Source organism: Harmonia axyridis, chromosome 3 (genome assembly GCF_914767665.1).
Source record: "Harmonia axyridis chromosome 3, icHarAxyr1.1, whole genome shotgun sequence".
Classification (NCBI taxonomy): Eukaryota; Metazoa; Arthropoda; class Insecta; order Coleoptera; family Coccinellidae; genus Harmonia; species Harmonia axyridis.
In genome coordinates, this window is record NC_059503.1 from 28,581,533 (window position 1) to 28,608,782 (window position 27,250).

General features: G+C 33.4%; 3 protein-coding genes and 2 long non-coding RNA genes across 5 annotated transcripts; 3 read left to right on the top strand and 2 right to left on the bottom strand.

The window, feature by feature from the left end:
• Nucleotides 1–571: 571 nt before the first annotated feature.
• LOC123676549 (N-acetylglucosamine-1-phosphotransferase subunits alpha/beta) lies at nucleotides 572–5,052 on the top strand. Its single transcript, XM_045612502.1, has 9 exons — nucleotides 572–812; nucleotides 870–1,072; nucleotides 1,125–1,304; nucleotides 1,353–1,447; nucleotides 1,498–1,960; nucleotides 2,519–2,767; nucleotides 2,824–2,992; nucleotides 3,047–3,240; nucleotides 3,291–5,052. Exons 1-9 carry the CDS (start codon nucleotides 696–698, stop codon nucleotides 3,580–3,582), a joined length of 1,962 nt encoding a protein of 653 aa, XP_045468458.1. The 5' UTR covers nucleotides 572–695; the 3' UTR covers nucleotides 3,583–5,052.
• A 2,823-nt stretch (nucleotides 5,053–7,875) lies between these two features.
• Nucleotides 7,876–8,317, bottom strand: LOC123676552. The gene is made up of 2 exons (XR_006746963.1): nucleotides 8,162–8,317; nucleotides 7,876–8,109 (listed from the first exon to the last, which is right to left on the bottom strand). It is a non-coding gene; the product is annotated as an uncharacterized LOC123676552 (long non-coding RNA).
• A 109-nt stretch (nucleotides 8,318–8,426) lies between these two features.
• On the top strand, nucleotides 8,427–10,767 carry LOC123676553 (zinc finger autosomal protein-like). Its single transcript, XM_045612505.1, has 2 exons — nucleotides 8,427–8,788; nucleotides 8,865–10,767. The coding sequence occupies exons 1-2, from the start codon at nucleotides 8,733–8,735 to the stop codon at nucleotides 10,180–10,182; spliced, it is 1,374 nt and encodes a 457-aa protein (XP_045468461.1). The 5' UTR covers nucleotides 8,427–8,732; the 3' UTR covers nucleotides 10,183–10,767.
• LOC123676554 (translation initiation factor eIF-2B subunit beta) lies at nucleotides 10,669–13,797 on the bottom strand. Its single transcript, XM_045612507.1, has 8 exons — nucleotides 13,641–13,797; nucleotides 13,431–13,517; nucleotides 13,245–13,374; nucleotides 11,957–12,096; nucleotides 11,744–11,900; nucleotides 11,486–11,683; nucleotides 11,218–11,408; nucleotides 10,669–11,057 (listed from the first exon to the last, which is right to left on the bottom strand). The coding sequence occupies exons 1-8, from the start codon at nucleotides 13,706–13,708 to the stop codon at nucleotides 10,985–10,987; spliced, it is 1,044 nt and encodes a 347-aa protein (XP_045468463.1). The 5' UTR covers nucleotides 13,709–13,797; the 3' UTR covers nucleotides 10,669–10,984.
• Nucleotides 13,798–24,992: 11,195 nt separating this feature from the next.
• LOC123676555 lies at nucleotides 24,993–26,173 on the top strand. The gene is made up of 3 exons (XR_006746964.1): nucleotides 24,993–25,305; nucleotides 25,529–25,670; nucleotides 25,995–26,173. It is a non-coding gene; the product is annotated as an uncharacterized LOC123676555 (long non-coding RNA).
• The last annotated feature ends 1,077 nt before the right edge of the window (nucleotides 26,174–27,250 follow it).

Consider the following 27,250-nt stretch of genomic DNA (forward strand, 5'->3'; position numbering starts at 1 on the left):
AATTTGAAATTTTAACGCTTTGGAAGTGTGATGTATTCACACATGACCAATCCGATGTGAATTGGCGGTATTTTCGATTCTTTGTTAGGAGATATTGGCTGAAATTAATAGATATGAGGAATTTCTAAATTCTCTCGAAGCATGCGCTATATATAATTCTTATTTTTTGGGAATTTTAAAAATGTTTTTTTTATCCGTCTTTTATTGAGTAAAAAGTAGATATTTTTGGAAATAAGGGAATAGGTGAATGTTATTTCAGTAGGAAATGTTGATATAATGTATCAGAATTCGAAATTCATTAATGTAGAATACATACGATATCTAGCGGCGTAACCTAAAAGTACCGAAAGAACAAAATTATCATTTTCTTCCTACAAATTAACAAAAAAAACGAGTACAGAAAACTAAATTGTTTTAATTTAATAATAATTGTTCATTCAAATCCAAAACTACTTCAGTTTTTAATTTGGAATTTACTACATGTATTACATTGTAATCAAAAAATTAAAAATATTGCACAACAGTGACATCTGTTACTATACAATCAGACTTTGATAATCGTCTTATTTGTTGTTTTATTGATTAGCAGGTTGCATCGAAATGACAGCTAGTTCTTCAAAAGATCTCTAAATTTTAACCTCAAAAAAGTTCAGTAAAATATTTGAATTCTACCTTGTAAATTTTTAGTATGATGTATGAAATTAAAAGTAATGGCAAAATTGTTGAGACTGAGAGGAGGAAGACTTTATTCCAAATTGTTATATATAAGCATAATATGCTTAGCTGCATTGATAATGTTCTACATTTTTGAGGTTGAATATGGAATGAAATATTTTCAAAACACTAATTTGATTAGTTTGTTATTGTAGGCTATTTTTCGCGTATTAGCTCCTTCTCCTAAATTTTGCTCAGATAATGACACAATTGATGTCGTATATACCTGGGTCAATGGTTCGGATCCTATTTTCCTGAAAGAACTGAAATTTTTTTTAAAAACGAGGAACATATCAGTAGATGACAAATACTTAAGCCAAAGATTTATAGATAAGAATGAACTACAATTTTCACTTCGGTAAAATTGATTTGAACATATTAAGATTTCACCTACTTATAGTATTTTTCAGATCTCTCGAAAAATTTGCACCATGGATTAATCATGTTTACATAGTGACCAATGGGCAAATTCCATACTGGCTAAATTTGGATTATCCAAAATTAACGATAATCACACACAAAGAAATTTTTCTCAATCGGGATGATTTACCTACATTTTCTAGTCCTGCCATTGAATCTCATTTGCATAGGTATGTGACGTAGAAAATTTTTAAATTTTTTGAAAAGTTTTATTTTAGGATACCAGGTATATCAAAGAGATTTTTATACTTTAATGATGACGTCTTCCTAGGACAACCAATTTTCAAAGAGGATTTTATTTCACAAAATGAAGGTAAAGATCTATTATCATCGAAAGCTCTATAAAATGATAAGAAATTTCAGGTTACAAATTGTATTTTTCATATTCATTGGGAATGTGCTCACCACAATGTTTTTGGGCATATGTTGCTGATGATCAATGTGATGAAGCTTGCAATAATTTTTACTGCCAATATGATGGAGGTGACTGTGAAAATTCATACACTTCATCTAAACAAATACTAGTGGATAAGATTAATTCTGTTGTTGAAAAAACAAAAATTGAAAATGACATAATAAATGATCATAAAATGGTCTCTAAGTTTAAATTATCCAAAAAATTCAATGAAACCAATAAAAACTATTCAACAGTAGTTGAAGAGTACAATAATAATATAATAGAAAATGATAAAATTAAAAATAAGAGATATAGAAGGAAACAAAGAAAGTTACGTACAATGAAAAGTCTTAGGAATAACAGTAAAAATGTTAGTTTTTTTAACAGGACCAGTTTTGCCTATGGTGATTCATTGCAGCATTCCAACAGGTAATGTATGTATATAAAGATTGTATCAAGTAGAGAGATTGAGGCTGATCTGATTGTTTTTTATTTTTGTAACTTTATAACTTACCAAACCAAACTTTACTCTTCTTCAATTAGGTTCAGTTCACATATTTATAATTCAACTATTAGAATATATACTTTCAATTATTGCACTATAAGATGTTGTAGGTTTCACAAAGGTTGATTTAAGCAAATATTATCTAAAGATGTCAGGTAATATATGTATAGAGCATGATAATCATGCTGATAAGTTAATATTTGAGCTGATCCTTTTTTGAGAAACAGGCTGTAATAATAGATATTGCATTATGGTGGCTCTTTACTAACGAGAGGTCTAAGGCTGAGCAATTTTTGAAAGAACGCTATAGAGATGTGAGGAATATATGGCAGGGATCACCAAGTTGTCCAACGGATGATTTAATCAGTGGTTCCAGAATGAAAGACCACATTCTTTTGAGAGATTAATTAATTACAAATTGGCTGAAAACGCCTTGACAAAACATAATTATATTGAATAATTAACTCATATTTCAATTTCAGATTATTCAATTTGAAATATGGCTTCCTACCCAGATTTGTACCGTCTCACACACCTGTGATGGTTGATAGAAATGTTATTGAAGATCTGCAAAAGAAATTTTTCAAAGAGGTAATGGTAACCTCTAAAAATAGATTCAGGAATCACGATGACCTACAATTCACGTTTGCTTATTACTATTTCATATATCATGAACGGAACCAATTTAGTGCTGAACAAGTTTTCCAAATGTTTGATACTGACATGTCAGGGTAGGCCGAAGAGAAATGGTAATAGATAAGTAGTCCTTAACATTGTTCATTTTTAGAACTTGGTCTGATAGAGAAATACGAACTCTTTTGACTCGAGTATATCAACTTCCTCTGAGCTATGCGATAGTGGAACATTTTGAGTCAATGCTTTTAAACTGTTCAGAAACCAAAAAGTTTACACAAGTTCAAACTCCTAAGTATGAGAGATATTTAGACTCACGTTTGGTAACAAAACTTTAAAACAAATAAATTCAAAATTAACAGGGTCAAATTTTTTAGCCTGTTATAACCCAGGAGTTGATACTGAATTGTCCTGAACTTGTCAAGATGATTGAATCTACATTTGGAAATAAAAGAAAATACAAATATAAAATTGTCAGAAACTCTGAAGGACAATATATTCACTTCAAACAACTGAATTCTAACTTGACTGATGTTGTAGGTCAGTTAGACGAAATCAGAGGCGATCCAAGGTAAGACAAATTAACACTTTTTTGGAAAAAATTCGGTATGAACTTTTCAGGAAATTTGTGTGCCTGAATGACAATTTGGATTACACCAAAACAAATGAGAATGAGGTCATAAATTCCCTTCTATATGACTTCTATCTGTCTTTTTTTCCCTTTCGAAGCAAATATGAACTGCCCAAAGAATATAGGAATAAATTTCTACACATGAATGATCTGGATGAATGGAAGAATCATCATTTAAGGATAAAATGCATTGTCTTTCTTGCTTTATTATTTGTTATTTACATGATAGGGTTTCGTACATGTATAAAAAATATTTGTGGAGTGTTTAATCGTTTTTTTTGACTGAAAGTATGAAAAATTATGAGATATCTTTATGCCTCTTGTGAAAAAAAATATATATCTGTTCATGCAGCAGTCCAGACCAGTTGGGAATAGAGTAATATAAGCGTTCTATAGTCCAATCAGCTGTTATGGTACATTTTGTAATGATAAATAAAGCATATGCTTCATCCAATGAACAGGTTACACTGATTTGAAGTAATTGTCAGTAGTCCTGATTAATCAGAAGCTTATTTCAGCCATGTGAAAAGTCGGATGTCCTCCTTGTATCTATCCAACGAATGCATAGTCAGTTGAATATTTTAGACACCAATGTTTAATTGATTATGAGTCATCTAATTAGGAACTACTCTGGACTGCTTGCCCGAACAGACATATCAATTGCAATTCACGAGTTCATGATAGAAAATGAATTGAAACCTCATTCTCAGTCTCAGAAGACGTTTGCCAAGCAGAACATTGTGATTTGATTCTTTATTACCAACATCACTTGCATACACTTTTATCAATCAAAAAACATACATACAGACTCACTACAAACTTGTTAGATGTGTAACATTACAATATAACAAAACTGAATTTCTTTCGGTGAAGGGTGTTTTAATATTTAATTTTAAACGAAATAAAACACATATAAGTAATGTTGATTCAAAAGATCTCATTAGCGCTCAAAGATGATTTCTGGCAAATACCCAGTTTTAGACAATTTTATCAACCATTTGAAGGTTTATATCGCTAATAACGCAGCGAATGTTAACTTCCAAATGGTCCAACGTCTGTTGTTTATTGGTGAAGGTGAGGACTAGTGACTTCAAATATCCTCAGAGTAATCAATAGGTGCAAGATGGAGAGTACTTCACAGGTCACATGAAATTTTACACTCATTGAATGTATCACGCAGTAAGTCGATGTCGTCGCGCGCTGAATGGCATGTTGCGCTATCTTGTTGAAACTTTAAACCAAAGCACGAATTACTGTGCATCAACTCATTCAGTTCCTCATGAACTCTACACATTGCTCTGTTCTGATGTAAATCTATCAATGGTGAAATGGCAAAAATTACAAACCACAAATAATACTGTCACTAGAAAAAGCGTTGCCAATTCGAAAATCAAACGTCTGAAAAACACCCTTCATTTGATATCAGATCCCAAAGTTTCTATCACAGAATATTGCATACAGTTTCATGTTAATGAATGTACTTAAATCCTCTACAACATTTGATTGCAAAAAAAATTGCTGCAGAATAATAATTTGATCTCAACTATGCAATCAACGCAGATGCTAACTAATCAGTTTTTGAATCATGTCAAATCTTAGCTTGATACCGCATTGCTCTGTTAGATTTACGCATGAGTTAACATTTGCGTTGATTAACCTTCAACAAATCGGCCGTCACGATTCTTAATCAATCTCAGTTATATTTTTGCAAAATTGTTAATTATAAGTATTGAAATAAAGCGATAACAAGACTCTTCTGTTCTTATTTTAAAAACAATCACATGATGTGATCGCACCCACTCGAACTCGATCCTCCAATATTGGCTGAACTAGACCTTGTGGTCTATTAATTGTGACTCTCAACTTAGGAATAATACGTGTGTTCTCCATAATTCGGTAAAGTTAGTACAGGCTTACATAATCAACAGTTTCATCTGAGCGCTCAAGCTACCTGCTACAAGCACAAGGAACATTCGATTTAAATGTTATTGAACAGGTGTGCAGCTCGTGCACCAGTGCAAGAATTTTTTTAACTATACTGGGTCTCGCGGGAAGAATGCGACAAAAGGATACCATGAATTAAGGTCATCATGGAGGACTCGTATCAATAGGTTTCATTCGCCTGAGTGCCTCCGTTTGGGTAGGGATGTACAGGGTGATGTTCATCTTATGAGTGAAATTTCACAGCTCAATAAATCTTGAACTAATCGACCGAATAATTTCAAATTTTGGAGTTTTGTAACCCTTTACCATAGCCTTCCTTCAATATTTCTGAAATCGAAAAAATCAGATCCGGACCAGGAAAATTTTATATTTTTTCTATTCTCGTGAATATTTGGATCAACCTGTACGAGAACATTATAATTTTTTTTCGTTTTCGTAACCAAGAAGAATTAATTCATAATAAAAATTCTAAATCTCCGCTTGGCACCATCATACAAGGTAATCAATAAACATATTCCTTCAAGAGTGAAATTTCATAGTTCAATAAATCTTGAATTTATCGGTAGAATTATTTTGAATTGCAATCTAATGACGGGCACTTTGAGCGTTTGCGATGAATTTTTCTTTAAATAGAAATTATACGATCAATTAGAACATCTCTGTTTCATTTAGTTCTATCAGTACCATAATTCCATAAAAATTAAATGTAACTTGGTGAATATTCTCTTTATAGAACACAAACTGCAGGTTCATACAAATTTGAATCCATGCATACATTTGTGCTACAAAGCTACCCACTTTCCCTATTTAAATTCCTGATGGGGTTGTAACCCTCTCCAAAGGGTTGCTAGTAGAAACAAGCTTTGTATCCCATGTGTTTTCACAAATTCTGATTCGTTGTTGAGTTATTGAGGGTGGACACTTTTAAAGGAGACACCCTGTATGAATGAAATAATTTTTAATGGTTATTCACAAATCGAGAAATCAATGTACCAAAACTTTGAACAATATCTCAAATATTATGCCGAAAGAGAATCAGAAAACGGTATTGGTATCCTGTTATTTTTCAATCAAAAGGCGAAAATCTACAATAAATAGCCCTAATATAACCTAACCTAACCTAGCCCCAAATATTGGTGGGGGAGTCGCAGTTATGGACTTCAAGTTTTTTAGCCCCGGTGCACACATCCGATTTTTGTAGTTACGACACCCGTTGCGGTGTCGTACCTATTCAATGCACACTACATACGACACCGGCGTGGTTGCGGAGTCGGATCAATTCACTAGTTCACACTGCCAGTGTGTGTGTGTGCGATCGGCGCTCGATATTATTATATAATATAATATATAATTATATATAGTTATATTATAATGGACGACCATCGCAAAAAAATTGTTTTTGCTTACCTTGTTTACAAGAAGTATATTTGTAAACAAAACAGGCGTTATTGGGTACACCCCTACACGGACTTGAGACTTCTCAGGGGTAGATTTCATACTTCTTTCGGAGATTTAAGAGAAAACCCTGATAAGTTCTATAACTACTACAGAATGTCTGTGAAATCATTTGACGAGCTTGCAGCGAAAATAACACCAAAAATCAGATCTCAAGACACATGGATGAGACTTTCCATTCCACCATTGGAAATGCTAGCTGTAACTTTGAGGTAAGTGAAGAAGGAAATTATTTTTTTAACTGCATTTATTTATCACAAATATAAACATTATTCTTTATAACAAAAATATAATTTTAATAAAAATATTATTATTTACAAAAATAAAACTTAAACTTTGAATATTATTTTTAAGGAAATAAATCTATACTCTCATCTTGATCTTGGCTTGTACCATCGTTTGGAGACTTTATATTAACAATGAATCTTCAATGAATAGCTCAATATCCAATTCCCTCTCCGCCATTTTATGCGAACTCACGACAAACGTCGTATGTGTGCGCGGGCCAATTTGGAATAGAGTACTGAGAGATCGCATCTACGACTGCGGCATAGTTGCGGCCTAGAGGGACATGCTACCAAAAAACGACCGTAGGCTGGCAGTTACGACGTCGCAACAGCACGGCGGGTAGTGTGCATGCTCCCATTTGATTCTTTGTACCACAGGCCGCAAGTACGACACGACGACGGTGTCGTAACTACAAAAATCGGATGTGTGCACCGGGCCTAAGGCCCGGTGCACACATTAATGTGACCATTTCGTACCTTGCCTGTTCGAAACGCATATTCAGTGTTAGGTGGTTTCATTTTGGAGGGGTCATGAATATTTTTTATTTTGTCTTTATTTCCAGTAGCAATATAAATGTAATATCAGAAAAAGCTCCTGTAGATTATAGTAAATTTATATTTAGAATAAATGACAACAGCGCATGCCTGCGCGCATACGCAATATCTATATATTACGCATTATTCCTATGAATAATGCGTAGTGAGTAAGAGAAGTCGATGTGAATGAGTACAAGTGTACCTATATATTATCTATTATTGTATATGAAGTGTTTTATTGAATATTATATTTGAAGTAAAGGTACAATTTATTCCACGATCCCAACCTTCAGAAAATAGGAGTACATATTTTTAGAAGCGAAAAAATGGTTGTTTAAATGATAAAAAGGTAAAAATAGAACAACTGTCATCTATAATTTTAAGAAATTGATACATTATTCAATTATCCAGAAGTACAAATATGGTGCAACATTTTCTCGATATATTTTTTTTCAAAGAAGATAGCATATACATATGTAATACCGATTTTGGTAGTTGAGTATTGAATATCTGGTACATCTGTAAAATGGCTTGTTCCGTTTGATTAAATAAATAAATAAATTCTTCATCAAGGGTACCTCGATTTCTAAAGATGAGTTATGGTTAGCAAAAATTTTCATTAAATATTTACAATTCACCAGGTCACAGGCTTTCTCTGCTGAAATATGAAGATAATTTTTAACCATCTATTATTCATTTCACCACATTATTTCCCCTCACAAATAACCATGAAATACTTCTGCTTACAATGATCTTACCTACACTTAAGATAACATCTTACCTACTCTTGAAAACGAATGCTCGGCGCAGGGGGCAGCCTTCTCTTTAATCGGGAATATTTTGTTACAAACATAGAGATATTATTCCTGTTATTTTCTAATATCTCTATGGTGATTGGTGAACATGTTCTGTGATCCAGAGTTGATGTGTCATATTCATTTTTTGGTTATTTTTTATCTATTATTCTAATGTTTCTAATTCAGTGATTAAGATTAAGGAAGCAAAATTAATGAGCTAGGAATGTTAATATGAATTATAAACAGAAGAGCTCAGCCTTATTATATTATTGAATTTTGTGGTTTATGAGTCATATTTCTGACTGTTGCTCTATTAGCAACAGGTATTTCCTTGACAATCAGATGACAAGTACCATAATTTTTGGTATAAATTACAAAATTTCTCCTGAAAAAGTAGGTTTATAATTTAAAAATGGATATTAAATACCATTGTATTGAGATAAAAGAAGAGAAAAAAGATGCTGATTGGTAAGTAAACTACTCCACCAAATTTTCATAAATGATCAATTAATTCTCTTGTTTTCAATATTATTATTTGTTATAGTGATAAAACAATCTATAAGGAAGAAATGGACATTTCGGACCAGGACAATACCTTTTCTGAAAACATAGTCAAAAGTGGAATTAATGACCAAAATGATTCACTAAAAATGTTCTCCACTTTCAAAGTGGAAGAAGCTGAACATAATGAAGTGAATGATAATATTTCTGAATATGTTTCAAATGAACAATTGATTGATACTAAGGAGTATAGTTTGAGTAAACCCAGTTTGGAAATATCTTCTGGAAATGTAGATTTAAAAGAAAAACAACATGCTTGTCACATATGTGATTTTGCTACAAATCAGTTATCTTCTCTCAAACGGCATCTTGACTGTGTTCACTTAAAATTAAAGCAATACAAATGTGACCAATGTAATTATGCTGCAACTGAGAAACATAATGTAAAAACTCATATAGAATCTGTTCATTTGAATTTAAAACAACACAAGTGTCACCTATGTGAGTTTGCTACAAACCTTAAAAAGTACCTTAAATCTCATATCGAAACTGTTCATTTGAATTTGAGAAAGCACAAGTGTCAACTATGCAATTTCGATACGAATCATAGAAATCTTCTAAGAGGGCACATAGCTTCGGTTCATACTAAAAATAAACAATATAAGTGTCACTTCTGTGGTTATGAAACAAATCATAAAATTGATCTTGAACGACACCTTGACTCCATACATTTGAAGTTGAAACAATATAAATGTGAATTTTGTGATTATGCAGCAGATCGAAAAGATTGTCTCAAGCGGCACATTAAATGTGTCCACACGGATTGTCAGAAACACAATTGTCACTTATGTGAATTTGTAACAACTTTAAAAAGTAATCTCAAAAAACATATTGATTCAGTTCATCTCAAATACAAGCAGCATAAATGTCACATGTGCGATTTTGCAGCAAGTCAAAAAAATGTTTTGAAATTACATATAAATTCTGTTCATTTGAAACTGAAAGAACACAAGTGTCACTTATGTGATTTTGGTGCAAATCGTAAAGGTCATCTTAAACATCATATTGAATATGTTCACATGAATTCTAAACTACATGAATGTCATTTGTGCAAATTCACTTCGAACCTCAACAGTAATCTGAAGAGACACATAAATACTGTTCATTTGAATGTGAAACAGCATAAGTGCGAGTTATGTGATTTCACAGCAAGTCAGAAAAATAATCTGAAAAGTCATATCGAATCTGTTCATTTGAATCTAAAGTTAAACAAGTGTCAGTTTTGTGATTATGCTGGGAACCACAAAGGTAATCTCAAAATTCATATAGAAACAATTCATATGAATAAAAAAAAGACTTAGAAACATTTGATATTTTTTCATTGTATTAATGTGGGATGCATCAAAAAATTAAATAAAACATTATAAGCTTGAATTAAAGATGACACCATTCAACTTTTCAGAGTAAAGAGAATTACTGTTCCAGAAGCTACAATCACTAATTGCAGATACTTGAGGCCACAAAACACATCCTATATCTACTACGTTCTATAAATCTCAAGGAAGTGTACTTTGTATTTGCCGCAGAGGTTTTCCAAAAGTTCAATATGAGTTTTTATTTTATTAACAGATCCAGATGAGTAATGCTACGTTTACAGGCAAAAATTTCTTGAGGCCTGTCTAGCAAATACTCTTAAAAATATGTAATCAAAAAGCAGGTTTAGTGGCCTTAAGTACTGAAGTTGCTTTAAAATTATAGAGGTCTCACTTTTGCTTAGTAAGAGTTGAAATAAAGAAGTATGGTTTCGTTTCCAAGAACTCTTAGTGCAATTAATTTTGGTTATAAAATAAGGTAGAAATATGTTAGTATTTATTGTATTTTTTACATCAATATCTGTAAGTTTAAATGACAATATAAAAAATACATGATACAGAATATTTGCTCAATCAGACTTATACACCTGTTATATCTTCCAATATACAGATGAGAAGTATAATGATGTTGCATAACAATCTTCATGTTCCTTCTCCACTACATATCAGCAAGTTATGAATATACAGAGGAGACATCAACACCATTTTTAAAAATTTCTTTAAGATGTAACCCTTAAGAGAGAAATGTGAGTTGTATATTCTATACCTTTCATTATTGTGTTTGATTTTACTAAATATAATAATCATCTTTGTGATAAAGTTCCAACAATAATCTATGAATATAAGAAGGTGAATATCCATTCCTGAAAAAAAATCTGTTGTTAGTAATTATTATCTTTAAAATTTACCCTTTTCATTTACACATTCAACTAAAGCAAAAGGTTTTGCAACATATAGCTGAATATAAACATGTTCATAATATGTTGGCAGCAAACATATTAACAGGAATTTTTCATGACTTACTGATGTGCAATGATGAATAGCTTAACAAGTTCAGGAGGTACAAAATCAAAGATGGGGTCGATTATGTTAAATTCACTAGTATTGGTTTCTGCCCAGAGATTTTCTGTGCCAATGTTCCTAGGAATCTGATACTCTTCACAACTCACTGTGACTTTTGGAGTCAATTTATACATATGTGTTAATACTATTACCTAAAACAAATAACACATTATATTTAAATTTTTAAAAACTAATTTTCTCTTTCGAGATTCAATTTTTGAAAACTCACAGGTACAGAAAAATATTTGGCGGTGACTGCAACATTGTGAACCCCTGCAATAGTTTGAAGCCCCCCGTCGGCATAAACTATGTGTGTGCCTATTATAACTTTGTTAACTCGAGACATCATGTCAAATACATTGGAATCAGGAATCAAGCTTACTTGGATATTCTTGATGTTTGCCAAATTAGATGCCATAGTATGACCCTGATGATAACTAGTTTTAATATTATGAAACCTTGGATACAATTTGAATCTATTACTTACAGCTACTACTTGGGATGACTCCACAACTATCACATTCATTGGTCTCTCTTTAGCAGCAGCTTTCAAAAACTGTTCTACCAAATTTGATTTTCCATACGTCAAAATTACTTCATTTGTGAAAATTTGATCAACAGCACGGCTTGAAATATTAGCTGAACTAAAAAAAGTTAGTTTTAGAATGAAAACAAGCAAGAAACTATCAAGTTGTCTAACCTAGATTCAAGTTCACTTCTATATTCTGAAGCACGAAGCAACAAATCGTCCCTCAGACTTGGTAACTTCTCTGAATAATCTGTCACTGGTTCCGCATTTGAAGTAATTAAATGATGTAAGGATGTATCGTCTCCTCTCCTCTGAAGCAATTAAATATAGGAAAATTAGAAATAATAATTATTCAACTGACTATTCAGTTCAAAAAGGAGTAGTTATTGAAAACAATAATAGGTAGAATGTAATTTAGTGTGCCCACTTCCAACAACCTGGAAATCATATGGAAATTTTATGTCAGAATGACTGCCAAGTTGCCAGATTTGGAAATGAATCCTTTAGTCTGCATTAGGGACATATTTTCTTTATTCAATGTGCTTGTGAGGTCAAGGTTTGAGTATAGATGCGTAGTCTGGAACCCTGGATATAATGTAAATTTAAGAGGTTTAGAAAATATACAGAGGCAATTCTTGAAGTATGTTACTTTTAGATTCAGTGGTGTTTATCTAAACCGTGGTGTACCAGATGATCAGTTGTTGAGTAGATTTTAAGTTGATTCTCTAGAGTCTTTGTACCTACTTGGGTATACTATTTCTCAGAAAATATAATAGACTCCCTATTTGCTATCACTAGTTGATCTTCATGTTACTAGACTGCCTTTACGCAGCCCAACTACATTTTATCTTCCTTTTCCACGCTTTAACATCTTTCTTTTGGTCTCTTCATATATGTCATGACTACATGTCCATCCAGCATATTGTGGATATTTTTCATTGTAATCAATCTGATATAAGGAGGGCTGTTCTGGGATCACGGCTTCACTGTGGGTAGTTAAGGGTGATCTTTTTTTCCAACGAGTTTTTTTCACTCAAGCCTGGCACCATTTAATTTGTTTTGGGTTTTATTATGTATTTATTCTTAGTGTAAAACTTTTAAGTTTCATTTCTTGTATATTTGTTTTCCCAATCTGTAATTGGCCTCAGCTGTAGAATGGTGTAATTATTAAATGAATAAAATTAACTATTTGTTTAGAAATAGGAAAATATTTTATATTTTTCATCTTCTGCTTTTTTACTATTTGGATGAGAATTTAAATATCTTGAATAATAATAATTGGATAGTTAACAATTATAAAATTTACTGGTTTTCAATTTGAGATTGTTTTAACATGGTTCTACAATTAAATATTATACCATATTTTTATCACTAAAAGCTTTAATTAGAGGCTGGCATTATTTGTGCATAGTTTGATCTAAAAGTGAGCACACTAATCTACATGTTCACCCAATTATACCTTCATCCCATTATCATACTCCTCTCTGATAACTTTCAAGAAATGTCTCATCACATTCACAGCAACCATGTGATGTGGTAATGCTTTTTCAATTCTTTTTATATCAGTCTTGATTAGTTCCATAAGTTGTCTGTAAATAAAGCAACATTCATTTATACTAGCTAATACTTTAAATATCGACCTTACTGTGCAGATTCCCAGTTCTTTCCAGATATCATGCATTTCAATAATTCTTGAGACCTCAAAGCTATATCATATGAGTTTGTCAATTTCCTAAAAAAGAAGCAGTTTTTTTCATTTGCCATTTGGGAGCTTTTTCTAATTGTAGAAAGTTAAAAGGCTTTTATAGTACATCATTTTTGAATGATTTACTATAAAACTATGAAATTGACATACTTAGCTGCAATATCTGCCATAAGTCTTGGTAATGTAGGTAATATAACTTTTTTCTTAACTTCAGTCATTTTGTTGAAATTAATTAAATTGAATTTGATTCAGTATTGCTTCAAAAATTTTTTTTTCGCCTCAAAAAGTTCTTCACAGTATGTCTTACCACAGACTAGGTAATCTGTGGTCTTACCATTTCAGTCATAAACATAGATAAGTAATAAATGGTCATAAATTTGACTGAGGTATCAAGTCACAGAATAGAGAGGTATAATACTTCTCTATTCTGTGATCAAGTGTTACCAATATAACTTTTTTCTTCTTCTTCTTTTGTCAACAACTGCCTGTTTGGACACCAACTGGCTCTTGGGGATCCAGGGCAGCAATCATGGGCTCAGCATCTCTGCTATGTACCCAAACTCGATAATTCTGATCTAAACAGCGGCTCAGCTCCTGGAGCAGCAGGAATCTGGGCAGGTCCCACACCAAACCGCTTCTGACTATTCAAAAAGGCATCAATATAACTTTTTTTATAATATTAAATATTTTTTCTATGACTATAGATTACTAGATGACGGATATCCGTATTCTTTGCAATTCCATGTACCGTCGAGGGCGCTGCTAACAGTAGGAAAAGGATAGGTAGTACATTATTCAAAATTTGCTTTGAATAACTAGTAATTCATAATGTAAGAAGCTACTGTGCGGCGAAACAATTGTTATCAACATAATAAGATAGTAGATATAGATTAGAATAACTGATATTCAATATTAATTAAATGGATTTCCACCAAGTAGCTACCAAGTCCATCAAATACTTACCTACTTAAAAAACATTGTCAGGAACGTGATAGCAGACTTGTTCAAGATAAAAAAGGGATAGGGAGGAGTGCTGAATCCAACAATGTTTTCGATTTTTTTTCAGATGAGATAATCGAGGAATCAAAGGAACACACAGAGAAATTAACAGTTGGTTTCAAAAATATGAGGGTTGAAATATCACTGTAAGCTTTCGCGGATTATATCGTGTTAACTACAGGAACCATAAAGGTTGAAAAAAGGAATGTGGAGTTGTGGAATGTGATATGGAGTTTAAAAGAAACAAAGGTTATGGCAATCAATGACAGTAAAAGCAGTTCGCAGCAGAGAGCCAACGAGAAGGGCGGGGGCACTTGTACTTCAAGTAAATATAAAGACTGAAACGATAAAATATCTTCTTCCTAGTGATAGTACTCTGTACACTCATTGTTATATAATCAGTACAATGGCTTAAAAGTCATATACCTATATAACTGAAAAAATTACATTACTTCTCATTATTAACCCTTAGCTTCTGTATAAAGAATATATTCTATTCTTTAAAGAATGCCTTCAGTATACCCTGCGAAAATTAATCACATTGTGGCAACTCTTTGGTAACGCAAGATATGACCCAACTAATGGAGGGCAAAATCACCCCGCTGTGCTATGGAGATGGTAGGTGTATAGACACCTACTACTGGATGGAATTCTCGGTCATTACGAATCTCCTTGAATGTGTTAACTCCTGGTCTATGTCCCTAGATAAGGGTGTACCAATCGATATTATTTGCCTCGATCTTTTGACCTTGTGCCCCATAAACGCCTCATACACAAATTGGAGCAGTTTGGTATTCGGGGTCGTTTTCTTTCATGGATCGAAGCATTTCTCTCGGATACTCTGTCTCTGTTGTGAGTGGAGTTCCGCAGGGATCTGTACTGGGCCCCATGTTATCTCACACTGTTCACAGTTTGCTGACGACACTAAAATTTATGGGAACCCTACCCTTCAGGCTGACCTCGATTCTATAGCTCAGTGGTGTCAGAGCTGGCAGTTACCTCTTAGTGGTGATAAGTGTTCTTAATATGGGTGTCCGAAATCCCATTACGATCTCAAGCAATCTCTGATGTGATCTAGGGGTGATCATAACGGACAACCTGCGTTGGTCGGATCATATCCTGCATATTGTCAATAAAGCCAGGAGGTCCATATTTTCAATACAGAAAGCCTTTGGCAGGTGTGATCCTTCAACGTGCGCGGCTATCTATCAGACGTATGTCTCCTCCACAGGGCCATCGCTAGCTAAACTGCCGCCCTAGACAGAAACCTATTTTGCCGCCCTAGGCAGAAACCTATTTTGCCTCCCTAACAGAAGCTTACTCTGCAGAATGCTAAAAATTAATATTGGGTAATCGGGGTTCAGCGCCTGCACAAGCGTTTCTAGCGCCCCGACAAAAATACAAATCAGAACCCTTTCAGGTTTAGGGGGGGGGGGGGATTTGGTGAATTTATTTTCAAAGATTCAGTGTGGAAGTGTGAAAAACACCACACTTTTTTATAAAAAGTATTTCAGGAAAGAAAAAATGTATTTTAAGTGTAATTATTTTTTATGGATTCAAATTTTAATCCAATAGATGATTTAGGATAAGTGGAATGCAATAAACAATAAACGTGCTCAACTGAATTCTAATGAATAAATGATAAAATATACGAATTGAATTCAGGTGATGCGAATGAACAATTATTTTGAATTCGAATAGATGTTACAGATATTTACGATGCAAAAATGTTGAAGATTAGTAAATTTTTTTTTAAAAATCATTAGTGAAATTCGTTTAAATAAAAAAAATATTCAAATCTTTCTTCCAGTTTTCCAGAAAAAGTAGATAATGCCGCCCTCTATTATTTGCCGCCCCTCTAAAGTGGGCAGTTTCGATTTTAGAAAAAGCTTGCTAATTTGTTTTTTTTTTGTTTAAAATTATCTAGTAAAAAAATGAACCATTATTCAAATCGAATGCGCCCACGCCCAACACCAGATAATTTAATTAAATAATAAAACTTCTTATATTTCTCGAGAAAGATCAGTTGGAAGTGATGAAATGGAATTGTTTTCTTATATTTTGCATTCCATTCTGAAGAATCAACATTCTGATTAGAGAATTGAAAAGAAAATAATTCAGAACCCCAAGTGGCAATAAAATTCGGCAACGTTAAGCGAACGCCGACAAGCCTGATGAGTGTATGTGTTTTTTTTTAGCGTCAATAACTCGTAAACAGCACTATGAGGGGATCACGCCACATCTGGATATTTATGAGTACCTTTAATGGTTTTTGATGTTAATTAAATATATCGGTTTTGCTTCCTGTTGTTGCTGACTGATTTAAATCTCATTTGATACTTTGAAGGACACGTGGCGACTTTATTATCACCTTTCGCGCACTACATGACTTTTTTGGTAATAGGTGGATAGCTTGTTCACAATCAATTCAGACGATCGTTTGCGTGGTCACTCCCTCAAGCTCAAGAAAAAGAATTTTAGAACAGTGCAGAGACAGTATTTTCTAACTAATCGTGTATTTGGTGCCTGGAACGCTAAAGCGTTCCAGGCACCTTCGGCCGTAGTGAATTCAGTGTCGATTAATTCTTTTAACCCAATACTAGCCAGAACTCAAATAGAATGAAAACGAGTATTTTTTTGTATAAACTGGTTTTTGAGTGTTCTCTAATGAAATATTCACTAAAATTTTGAAACAAAAATTTCTCAATCCGCAGAAAATTAGCGTCCCATTTTTGGGACGATGGCTGAAAGGGAATGATATATAATAAAGATCTATTTGGACAAAAACAAGACGAAAAGGACTTTTAACCACTTCAATTGCAACATTCATTCAATTAATTATTAATAAAAAAATTATACACAACAAAAATAAAAAAAAATTCTTCAGAAAAAAAAATTTTTAGGAAAAAAGAAATATTTTTCATGGAATGGTACGAAACAAATATCGTGTAGTGGTACATCACATTTTTCGCAAATTCTTGTGGTTTTTTTTCCACAAAATGCACATCTCCTTTGAGTCTCAATTGAAAGAACAAAATGACCTATTTGGTCATATCTTATGTCAACAGCTACTCTTCCCCCCAACAATTTGGACTTCTGTGGGCCTGGTCTCTTTGGCGCAGAAGCTGTATTTCTGTAAATTGCAACACTACTTCAATTGAAATGAACTGTGATTCAATAGTATATTGTGCAACAAGTGGGTAAAGACCAACTTTTCTCACGAGCGAGAAAAAAACTTTCTCCACATGTTGCACACTATACTTTTCATACAACTGCACAAATTTCAATAATTCAATGGACTTGATTCAAATCAAAATGGCCTTCGTTGACAGTATGTGTTAATTTATTGCGTTTCCATAGAAACGACTCAAAAGCCCAATTTCATTGGTCTACCAAGCGAGGTGTGAGCAAAGTGCCGTGAGAAATATTATTTCTCGCAGTATGAGCAATACATAGTTTTGAGATTGAGTAAGCTATGAAGAAGGCGCTACTTTTCATAGCAGTTGTAGGAAAAGTCCTTTTCTCGCTCGTGTGTTTGTGGCATTCGCCTTTCAGGCTCGTGCGACAAACTTCCACACTCGCGAGAAAAGTTGGACTTTCCCCACTTGTTGCACAATATACTATTGTATGCGACAATGGTTCTTATAATATATTATAATAACATTATGTTTTTATTGAAACGGTTTGCCATATTAGATCGAACGCTTTAAGAACTTTTTTATACAAATAAGCGCATACTCAGAGAACTGTCACTGATTTCGCATCAAAGTTTTTGATTAAACTTCCTGAAAATTTGAAAGCTCAAATGGGCTGTAAACACAAATTTCGGACACTAACCAAAAAATACATTCAAGAGAACTGCTCAATATTTGTGGATATGATATAATAGAGTTTGTAAAAGTAGAAAATAGCAGGGATTATATTATACAATGTAATTTGTATAATTCAGTTTGCGGTTGTTTTCCTGCGGGCCGTCTTCGCCTGGCTTTCTGGTGGGCGGTTTTCGAAAAAAAAAACATTTTTTACAATAACGTTTACTCATATCTGTAATGTGAGAAAAAAAGGTTTGATAACGAAGTTGGAACTTAATTACTCAAAATATTTTTTTTTATTACCAATTCGATTGTTCTCACCTTATACTGGGTTTTCCTAAAACGGAGTTACGAAGGAAAATATTCCTTGGATAATTTTAAGAAAAAAAAGTCCCATAAACACGAGCATGCAAACGCTTTGTTTTCGAGATACAGGGTGTTTCTTGTATAGGCATACTTTTAAGTGATGCTTATATTTATTAGTTCATCGAATCTTTATTAATCGTCGCTACAAAATTTGTTGATTTTCGTTTTTCGTCTTTGCGAGAATTCTGAAATTTGGGGGGGGGGTGGGTTTCTACGCCCTTGCTGGAAACATTGAAAATATTGCTAGCCTTCCCAACTACTACTAAGCATAAAATAATCACAAAATAAATTACTTAAGTTATGAACAAAAAAATACTATAAGAATATATAATCGATGAAAAAAATCTTTGAAAATGGGGGGGCACTGTCTAAGATTGCCACAGGCGCAATAGTACCTAAATACGGCTCTGATAAATATATTGCCACTATGTTTAAGATATTGCAAATTTTTATTTTATTGAAACTTTAATGTGGATTCAAGTGTTATTTCCATTACTTGGTGAATAAATTTGATTTGATTTGATTGAAATCTTAGCCCGAATGTCAGCCTCATGATTTCAATAAAATCATTATGTTATTATCTATTGTACTAACTGTAAGAGTGGATTAACAAATACAGGTATTTTGAACACTTTAATCGTTGATTCAACAAACTTGGAAACACAAATATAAAACAAAATGGAGGTTAGGTTTGCTGCTGAAGGTGTGACGCCGTTATCTATTCGTGTCTCGACAGAACTGGCATCACCACCTTCAGCGGCCATAATACTTTTCTAGCTGCGCATGCGCACTAGACTGATCATATTAGTTGTCAGCAGGTTGTTTTATAGAAGTGGACTGGCGCCAAATATATTTGGCCAGCAGTCCTTACTTCAACACCCCCTCCCAAACTGAGGAACTGACAACTAGTCAACAGATAAGACATATACAGATAAGTTCCAACCAACTGATTTCAATAGTTAAAATAGAATATATACAGTACAATAAATACAAATAATAGTTAATATTTCTTTTGAGTTTATATAAATCAAGCCTTAAAACTAAATCAACAGGATTATCAGTGGAACTGTAGAGGCTGTTACTGTGAGGCAATCGAATAGGGTTCTTTATAGCGAACCAACTTTCCTGAATATTTTGTATGGTATCAATACATTGTGTTCAGGGACCGGAGACCCTTCTACAAGTGATATTATACCATCAGATCAACATATACATATAACAGATACATATTAAGTTCCTTCATATAGAACTAACTTGATTAATTCATCACACATTATACGTGTCCGAATTTTTTTGCTTTCGCATCTATCATTACCAGGGACCGGAGACCCTTCAAATCAAGACACTAGTGTTTATGAAAGTAGGTACCCAGGGACCGGAGACCCTTCTACATGACTTGAATAAACACTTAACATATGAACATATTTATTAGAGTATATTTCCAGGAACCGAAGAACCTTTCAATAAAACTCCGACAAATACTCAACAGATTTTTAGTATTGTCTAAGCATGTTTCCAGGAACCGAAGAACCTTTCCACACAGACAAATACTCAACAGATTTTTAGTATTGTCTAAGCATGTTTCCAGGAACGAAGAACCCTTCCAAACAGACAAATACTCAACAGACATTATAGTATTATTATTATTCGAGTATGTTAAACAATATATGGATAAACAACAGATAACTGAAAAAAAAGAACATATTGGGTTATTTGTATACAAATCTACTGAAAAATCAAGCCTTATAGAATACAAGGTGATTACGAAATTTACTTAGCTTTGCTGCACTTAAAGGTTTTGTAAGAATGTCAGCAATCTGATCATTGGTATTAATCTTCACAATATTAATTTTCTTGTCACTTACATGTTGACGAATTAATAAATAATTACGTGCAATATATTTTAAACAACTTTTACTTGTACCTGCAAGACAGTTTTGTCTTGCTGCTTCATTGTCTTCACATATATCAACAGGAAATGAACTGATACCCACAGTTTCTGCCAATAACTGTGCTAAAAATAGAACTTCATTAGTAGCATGAGTAAGTGCAATAAATTCTGCTTCTGCTGAACTTTGTGCTAATGTTGATTGAAGTTTTGAGCACCATACAACCGGATTACCGAATGCAAAAATCACAGCCGGTTGTCAATTTTTGACTCTTCTTATCACCTGCAAAATCTGCATCACAATAGCATGACAACGTTGGGGAACCTGCAGTACATTTTAGACCCAACTGACTGGTACCTTTCAAATATCTGAAAACCCTTTTTACTAATGTCCAATGATACTGTTGTGGATTGGCTTGGAATCGAGATAAATAACCTAACTAACCTAACTAAATAAACTTAAATACAACAGAGAGCCTATGGCTTTCTTGTACGGAAAATCTGCTTCATTAGTAACTTCGGGAAGTTTATGATTTCCTTGAGGAACCAATGGAGTATCAACAGAATTTGAGTTTTCCATTAGAAATTCTTTAAGCATTTCCTTCGCAAATTGAGTTTGATGAAGAAACAATTGATTTTCTGATCTACTGATTTCCAAACCAAGAAACTTAGTAGGATAGCCAAATTGTTTGATATTAAAACGTGATTTGAACATATTGACATTTTCTTGAATAAGCTTTTCACAGGTACCTGTAATTAATAGATCATCAACATATACTAGAATCAAAATAATCTCACTATCTTCCTCTTTCTTATACAAACATGGTTCACGTAAATTTGGTTCAAAACCTGAATTCTTTAGAAAATTACCGAGTGTCATAAACCAACATTTTGGTGCTATCGATATTCCATAGAGAGCTTTTCGTAACTTAAGAATTACCTTAGTTTTATCCAGATTGACTCCTTCAGGTACACTTACATATTTTGGTCTATCAATTTCACCATAAAGAAATACTGTTTTGATGTCCAACTGTTCAATATGCCATTTTCTAGAAACTGATAACGCAAATAATAATTCAACTACCGATAGAGTTGGTGTAGGAGATGCAGTTTCCTCAGAAGTATACTTTTCAGTATCTTTGCATCCTACAACAACTAAACGAGCCTTATATACACCATTGTCTTTAACTGTAAATACCCATTTTAAAGGAATACTTTTCATACCTTGTTTTCTTTCAACAATTCCCCAAACATTGTGTTGGTTAATTGCTTCAAGTTCTGACTGAATGGCAGTCATCCACTTACTACTTTCTGAACTGGTGATTGCTTCTAGATACGTTTGAGGTGTTTTACTTGTCTGATATATCTTTGAATCATATACAAAACCAAATGGATTCAAAATTGTGGCATTAACTGAAACTTTTATGTCAAGTCCACTGGTTTCTTCATTATCAAAATCTTGTAACTCGGGAATTTCTTCATATTCTATCTCATGATTTATCTGAGAATTAACTGAAATATTTTCTAACATATTCATTGCACTTGTTTGATCAACTGAATTATCTGAGTTTCTTTGTACTAGACTTCCAGAACCAGATTCTTGTTCAACTTGTATGTTTGTAACAGGTTCGTTACTACTAAATACAATGTACTAGATCTTGTGTTCAACTTTCTACCTTTTGAAACATTTTCGTTTTTAACTTCTGCTTGTGAACCAAAAATTCTTATATTTTGCAGATCGGCTTGTTTTCCATAAAGTTTTTCATATGGAGTGAGAAAATCTACAGATGAATGAGGCGTACGATTGTATAGATAGCAAGCAGTCAAAAAGGCAAAACCCCAAAAAGTAACTGGGAAGCCTGATTCAAATAACAAGGCTCTAGCTCTTTCTTGGAGTGTTCTGTTAAACCTTTCAGCTGTTCCATTATGTTCATGTTGATAAGGTTCTGCTAACTGAATTTGTATACCAAACTGATCGAAAACTTGTTGACTTGTTTCACTGATAAACTCTGTTCCATTATCACACCGTAACTTACTGAATTGACCAGGACCAGGAAATAATGACTGAAGACTATTAAGAGCAGATTTCAAAAACTTAGAAGTTTCAGACTTTTGTTTCAACAGGAAAATTTGTGCATATCTAGAATAATCATCAAGAATGATTAAAACATACTTTTTCTTAGTGTATTGTGTTGGCGGATTAATAACTAACAGATCAGCATGAAGAATTTCACAAGCTCTAGTAGCTCTATCTCTTTCTTTCGCACATGTTTTTCTGGTCATTTTCGCTTTTGAACAAACTGAACAACTACCTGTGCTTAAATTTTATGTGAGTTCTTTAACTCCTTGAACAACTTTAGGTAGTTTCCCTAAATAAGATGAAGATATATGACCCATTCTACGGTGCCACATACTACCTTCTTGAGCCAACCTTTTTAACGATCACGAGTGAATCTTTTACGTAGCTTACGTGTTTCTCTTTTTGTATTATTAACGGTATTGGTTTTGATAACTGAGAGTTTCATTTCACTAAAAGAATTTTCTTTCAAATTAAACATTTTATTTGTACTTTTATTTACTTTATAATTAACATTATTCGTTCCACTTGAATTTATCCTTGCTGGTACTCTATACACGCCTTCCGAAACGAAAACTAGGGATATTTTTCTTCTTAATTTTCTAGACAAAATAAAACCATTATTAGCATTTAGTACAAGACTTGTCCCAAACTGAACGTTAAATGCACGGACACTGAGAACATTATCCCTTATTACCGGGACATACTGAACATTAGCTAGATGTACAATGTGCTAACTTTTTCCAAACTGTACAAGTAATGGAAGAGTTCCCTGACCCATTGACACTATGTTCCCAGTTTCCGATGCCAAAACAACAGGTATAGGCTTATCATAAGCCTCATAATCCAACAGAATATTTTGTACATTCACCACATGGTGGGATGCACCAGAATCAACTAGAAATGTTGCAAACGTACAGAAATTGTTTAGATCAAACAGTGACTTACTAGATTTGTATTCCTTCAGTTTCCTAGTCCTTCTTTTCATGAACTTTCTTATGGCAATAATAGCAGAATCTCTCTGTGTTGGTACATGTAGCTGACCGATGGAATAGTAAACCACACTTTTTACAGCTGGCTTCTCGTTTTTCAGCTGGCGTCATTTTCTTTATTTTTTCAAGTTGTTCGATAGAATATGGACTACTGTCTCCTTTCTTCTCTTTCAAATACGAAGGACTTTTGAAAGAATTTTTTTCCTCCTTCGTATGGGGCTCCCTATATGACCTATCATGTCGACTCTTGTTGTCAACCTCTCTGAAGTACTGGCTGTTTGCTACCTCTAAAAATGCATTCTTCACAAAATCATAAGTTCTTGTTGCCTCGGGTAAAGTGGTCATCGTTGTAAAGAATGCCAGGAACCCATTAGCATTCTTTACCTTAAGTAGGAAATACGCCACCACTATTTTTGGGTCCAATGGAACACCTAGTTCCTTGAATTCTTGGATACCTTTCTCAAACTGGGAGACGAAATTGACCGGATTCATCCTTGGGTAGAACACCGTCTTGCCGAAGTTGTCCAGTAGTTCAACCATCTTCTGGACGTCATTTTTACCAACTACCAAAAACTTACCAAACATTTGTGTCAGCTTTTGGAAAGCTTCGGCTGCTGACTGCTCATTCTCTATCACAGTTTTGGGAGCATGCTGCAACGATGCTTCCAAATATTGTAGCACTTGAGCATTGTACATGTGCTTTTCTTCATTACTCATTGTGCAGTCTGGTCCACCCATGTCGTAATTCAAGAATTGGGAGCGTCCTAGAGCAAGCATGTCACGCTCGACTCTTTGTTTCCATGACCGGTAGTTGGAGTGGCCCTTTAACTTGTCACTATTTTCGTAATGCGGTATCACAAACGCCGGCATAGTCACCTTCTCTGCTATTTCGGATCCGCTACACGTGGACGTGTTCGAATTATTTAGATTTCCAATCTTTTCTGCAAGTAGTCGCACAAAACTCTGGTTGGTCAGCATCTCGAATATGTTTTCTGGAACTTCCATTGTTGACACGTGGGATTGATCCATTTGATCCATTTCTTCTTGATAACTCATTTTAACACTAACTTCTTCTTGATTGTGGATTGCTTTTAACGTCACAAGCTCTGCTACCATGTAAGAGTGGATTAACAAATACAGGTATTTTGAACACTTTAATCGTTGATTTAACAAACTTGGAAACATAAATATAAAACAAAATGGAGGTTAGGTTTGCTGCTGAAGGTGTGACGCCGTTATCTATTCGTGTCTCGACAGAACTGGCCATAGAGTAAGTATATATAGAGGAGAAACTGAGGTACTAAACTCTGAAACAGTAATTTAGTTCCACCAACACCTTCCAGAGACCGCTCGCATCGCTGATTCTGTTTACCTCGAGAATTATTTACTTAACCTCAAAAATTTTCAGTTGATCCGTCGAACCTTATTTTTGGTAAGAGATTTATTATGTCGCAGTCAACTTTGAAATCCAACAAATATTGTGTTCCTAACTGTGGAGATATGTATAGTAAACGTCATCGTTTTCGAATGAAGAGAAGCAGCCAACAATTTTCAAACTTTGGCTCGAAAAAGTTAGTTATCCATTGCTCAACTCTAAAACTCCTCAACAAATTTGTAAGAAGTGAAATTAGATAGCCTTAAAGGAATTTGACAACTGCTATCCCTGAATTATTTCTTCCTGGTGAGTTAAATTTTGTTATATTTTCTTCTGTGTAAAAGTTAAACGATAAGCGATTAAGTATAGTCCTCAAGGAGAAGTGCTAACCGTAGACGAATGTTTCGGCTGTCCATAAATATTATCTTTGTTTTAAAACTTACCCTCAATAGTAGTTTTGCATATGTATATATAAATATATATGATTGGCAAAAAAATTATTATTTACTTTTCTATTTATATTTCACAGGATCTTCAAATCAAGGGGAAGATGGAGAAGTTCATGACACTGAAGGAATACATCTCCAAAGTGATGTTGAGAGGGAAGTATCAACAGAGACTTTGAAGAATTTTAAGCACCCTCAGAAAACTTCAATAATATATAGAAAAAGGTTAACTGAAAATGAACGTTATCTATCAAAATGTCTGATTGATCAGAGTAGAAAACTGAGAATTATCCAAAAAAAGTTTCATCATACAAAGAGCGGCTAAAAAATGTAGAGAAACTTAATTCATCAGCAAATTTCAGTAGACTGATGAATTATGTTTCTCCAACAGCTTTTAATCGGGCACACTTTTGGAAGTAGTTGTGAGTTCCAACATTTTAAACAAATGGTATATTAAAGTTTTCAATTCTGATTGAGTCAATTAAGAACTATTTATTGCAATAAATTTGATGAAAATATAAGTACTTATGAATGTTTTGCTTCCTACAGATATCGAGGACAACAATTAATTGACACTAGAGGCTGTGGGCACTGCAGAGCTGATCATTTTTATGGATAAGCTGTTTGATAGTCTGAATATGCAATTGTGAAGGACACATTAAAAATTTGGCATACTAGAAATATTTAAAAAAATGTAAAATTTTAAATAGATGATTTTTTTATATGAATTTGTGTTTTCTCTGAACTTAAGCCTCTATTCTTGTCAAATATATTGGATGTGAAAGAACTCGTACAGGAATATAATGGTAATATAGCTCATTCAAAAAGAAATGCTTATTACCTTATTTTCGTACGTTGTTTATTTTCACATTCAAAATCTTGAATTGAATTGAAATATTTTCAATACAAAGCATTTCAAATTTTCGCGCGCTCATTTTATAATTTCACAAACAACCGCAAGAGGTCGCTGAAAGCAGTGTTAATTTTATCATGAGAGTTTCCATTCTATACATACTTGTTCTATGGAACTGGCATCACCACCTTCAGCGGCCATAATACTTTTCTAGCTGCGCATGCGCACTAGACTGATCATAATAGTTGTCAGCAGGTTGTTTTATAGAAGTGGACTGGCGCCAAATATATTTGGCCAGCAGTTCTTACTTCAACACTAATTTTTACAAATCTGCTTAATCCATAATATCCGACATAATGTTATTGAGTGCAATCGAGACCATTTCGGAAATTAGGTACTTGCTACAAGCGAAATTTCTACTGTGTATTTGAAAAAACCTAAATGTTTAACTCGTGCATATTACCATATTAACTAGGTTAGGATTTACTTCCATACCTACATGACCAAATTTCAAAGAAAAGCGTCGTAGTTACAGGTTTTTTTTTACAGAATTTTTACAGGAAAAAGAAATAATCTCAAAATATTCATGTCATGTATCCATTGAAGTAAACATCTCAGAAGGTTTTAATGCTATCAATTGAAGAAAGCAACAACAATTAAAAAAATCATCAAAATTTCACTGAAAAATAACCCTCCGTGCAACTCATGATAATATGTCAAATTAATAAATACTTTGATTAACGGCTTAAGTATTGTATTTTAAAGGAATCTTGTGTGAATTTCGAATTTTTGAAGTGATTTACGACAGATGATAGTATTTCTTGACATCTTCATCAATTCGTGAATAGTATTTTCAGTGAATGACACTGAAAACATTTATTCACTTTCCCTTTTTTTCAGTTTAAAAACAATAAAACTGTTAAAGGGACTTCACGAATACCTAAATATAATA

What these genes read in the sequence shown, in the direction of transcription:
- LOC123676549 (XM_045612502.1), top strand. Translation starts at nt 696, where the DNA reads ATGAAATTAAAAGTAATGGCAAAATTGTTGAGACTGAGAGGAGGAAGA. An exon ending in TTTTATTTCACAAAATGAAG is followed by an intron (nt 1,448 to 1,497) that starts GTAAAGATCTAT and finishes AAGAAATTTCAG; the next exon opens with GTTACAAATTGTATTTTTCA. An exon ending in GATATTTAGACTCACGTTTG is followed by an intron (nt 2,993 to 3,046) that starts GTAACAAAACTT and finishes CAAATTTTTTAG; the next exon opens with CCTGTTATAACCCAGGAGTT.
- LOC123676554 (XM_045612507.1), bottom strand. Translation starts at nt 13,708, where the DNA reads ATGACTGAAGTTAAGAAAAAAGTTATATTACCTACATTACCAAGACTT. An exon ending in AGTATGATAATGGGATGAAG is followed by an intron (nt 12,097 to 13,244) that starts GTATAATTGGGT and finishes TAATTGCTTCAG; the next exon opens with AGGAGAGGAGACGATACATC. An exon ending in CCAAATATTTTTCTGTACCT is followed by an intron (nt 11,409 to 11,485) that starts GTGAGTTTTCAA and finishes TATTTGTTTTAG; the next exon opens with GTAATAGTATTAACACATAT.
- LOC123676553 (XM_045612505.1), top strand. Translation starts at nt 8,733, where the DNA reads ATGGATATTAAATACCATTGTATTGAGATAAAAGAAGAGAAAAAAGAT. An exon ending in GAGAAAAAAGATGCTGATTG is followed by an intron (nt 8,789 to 8,864) that starts GTAAGTAAACTA and finishes TATTTGTTATAG; the next exon opens with TGATAAAACAATCTATAAGG.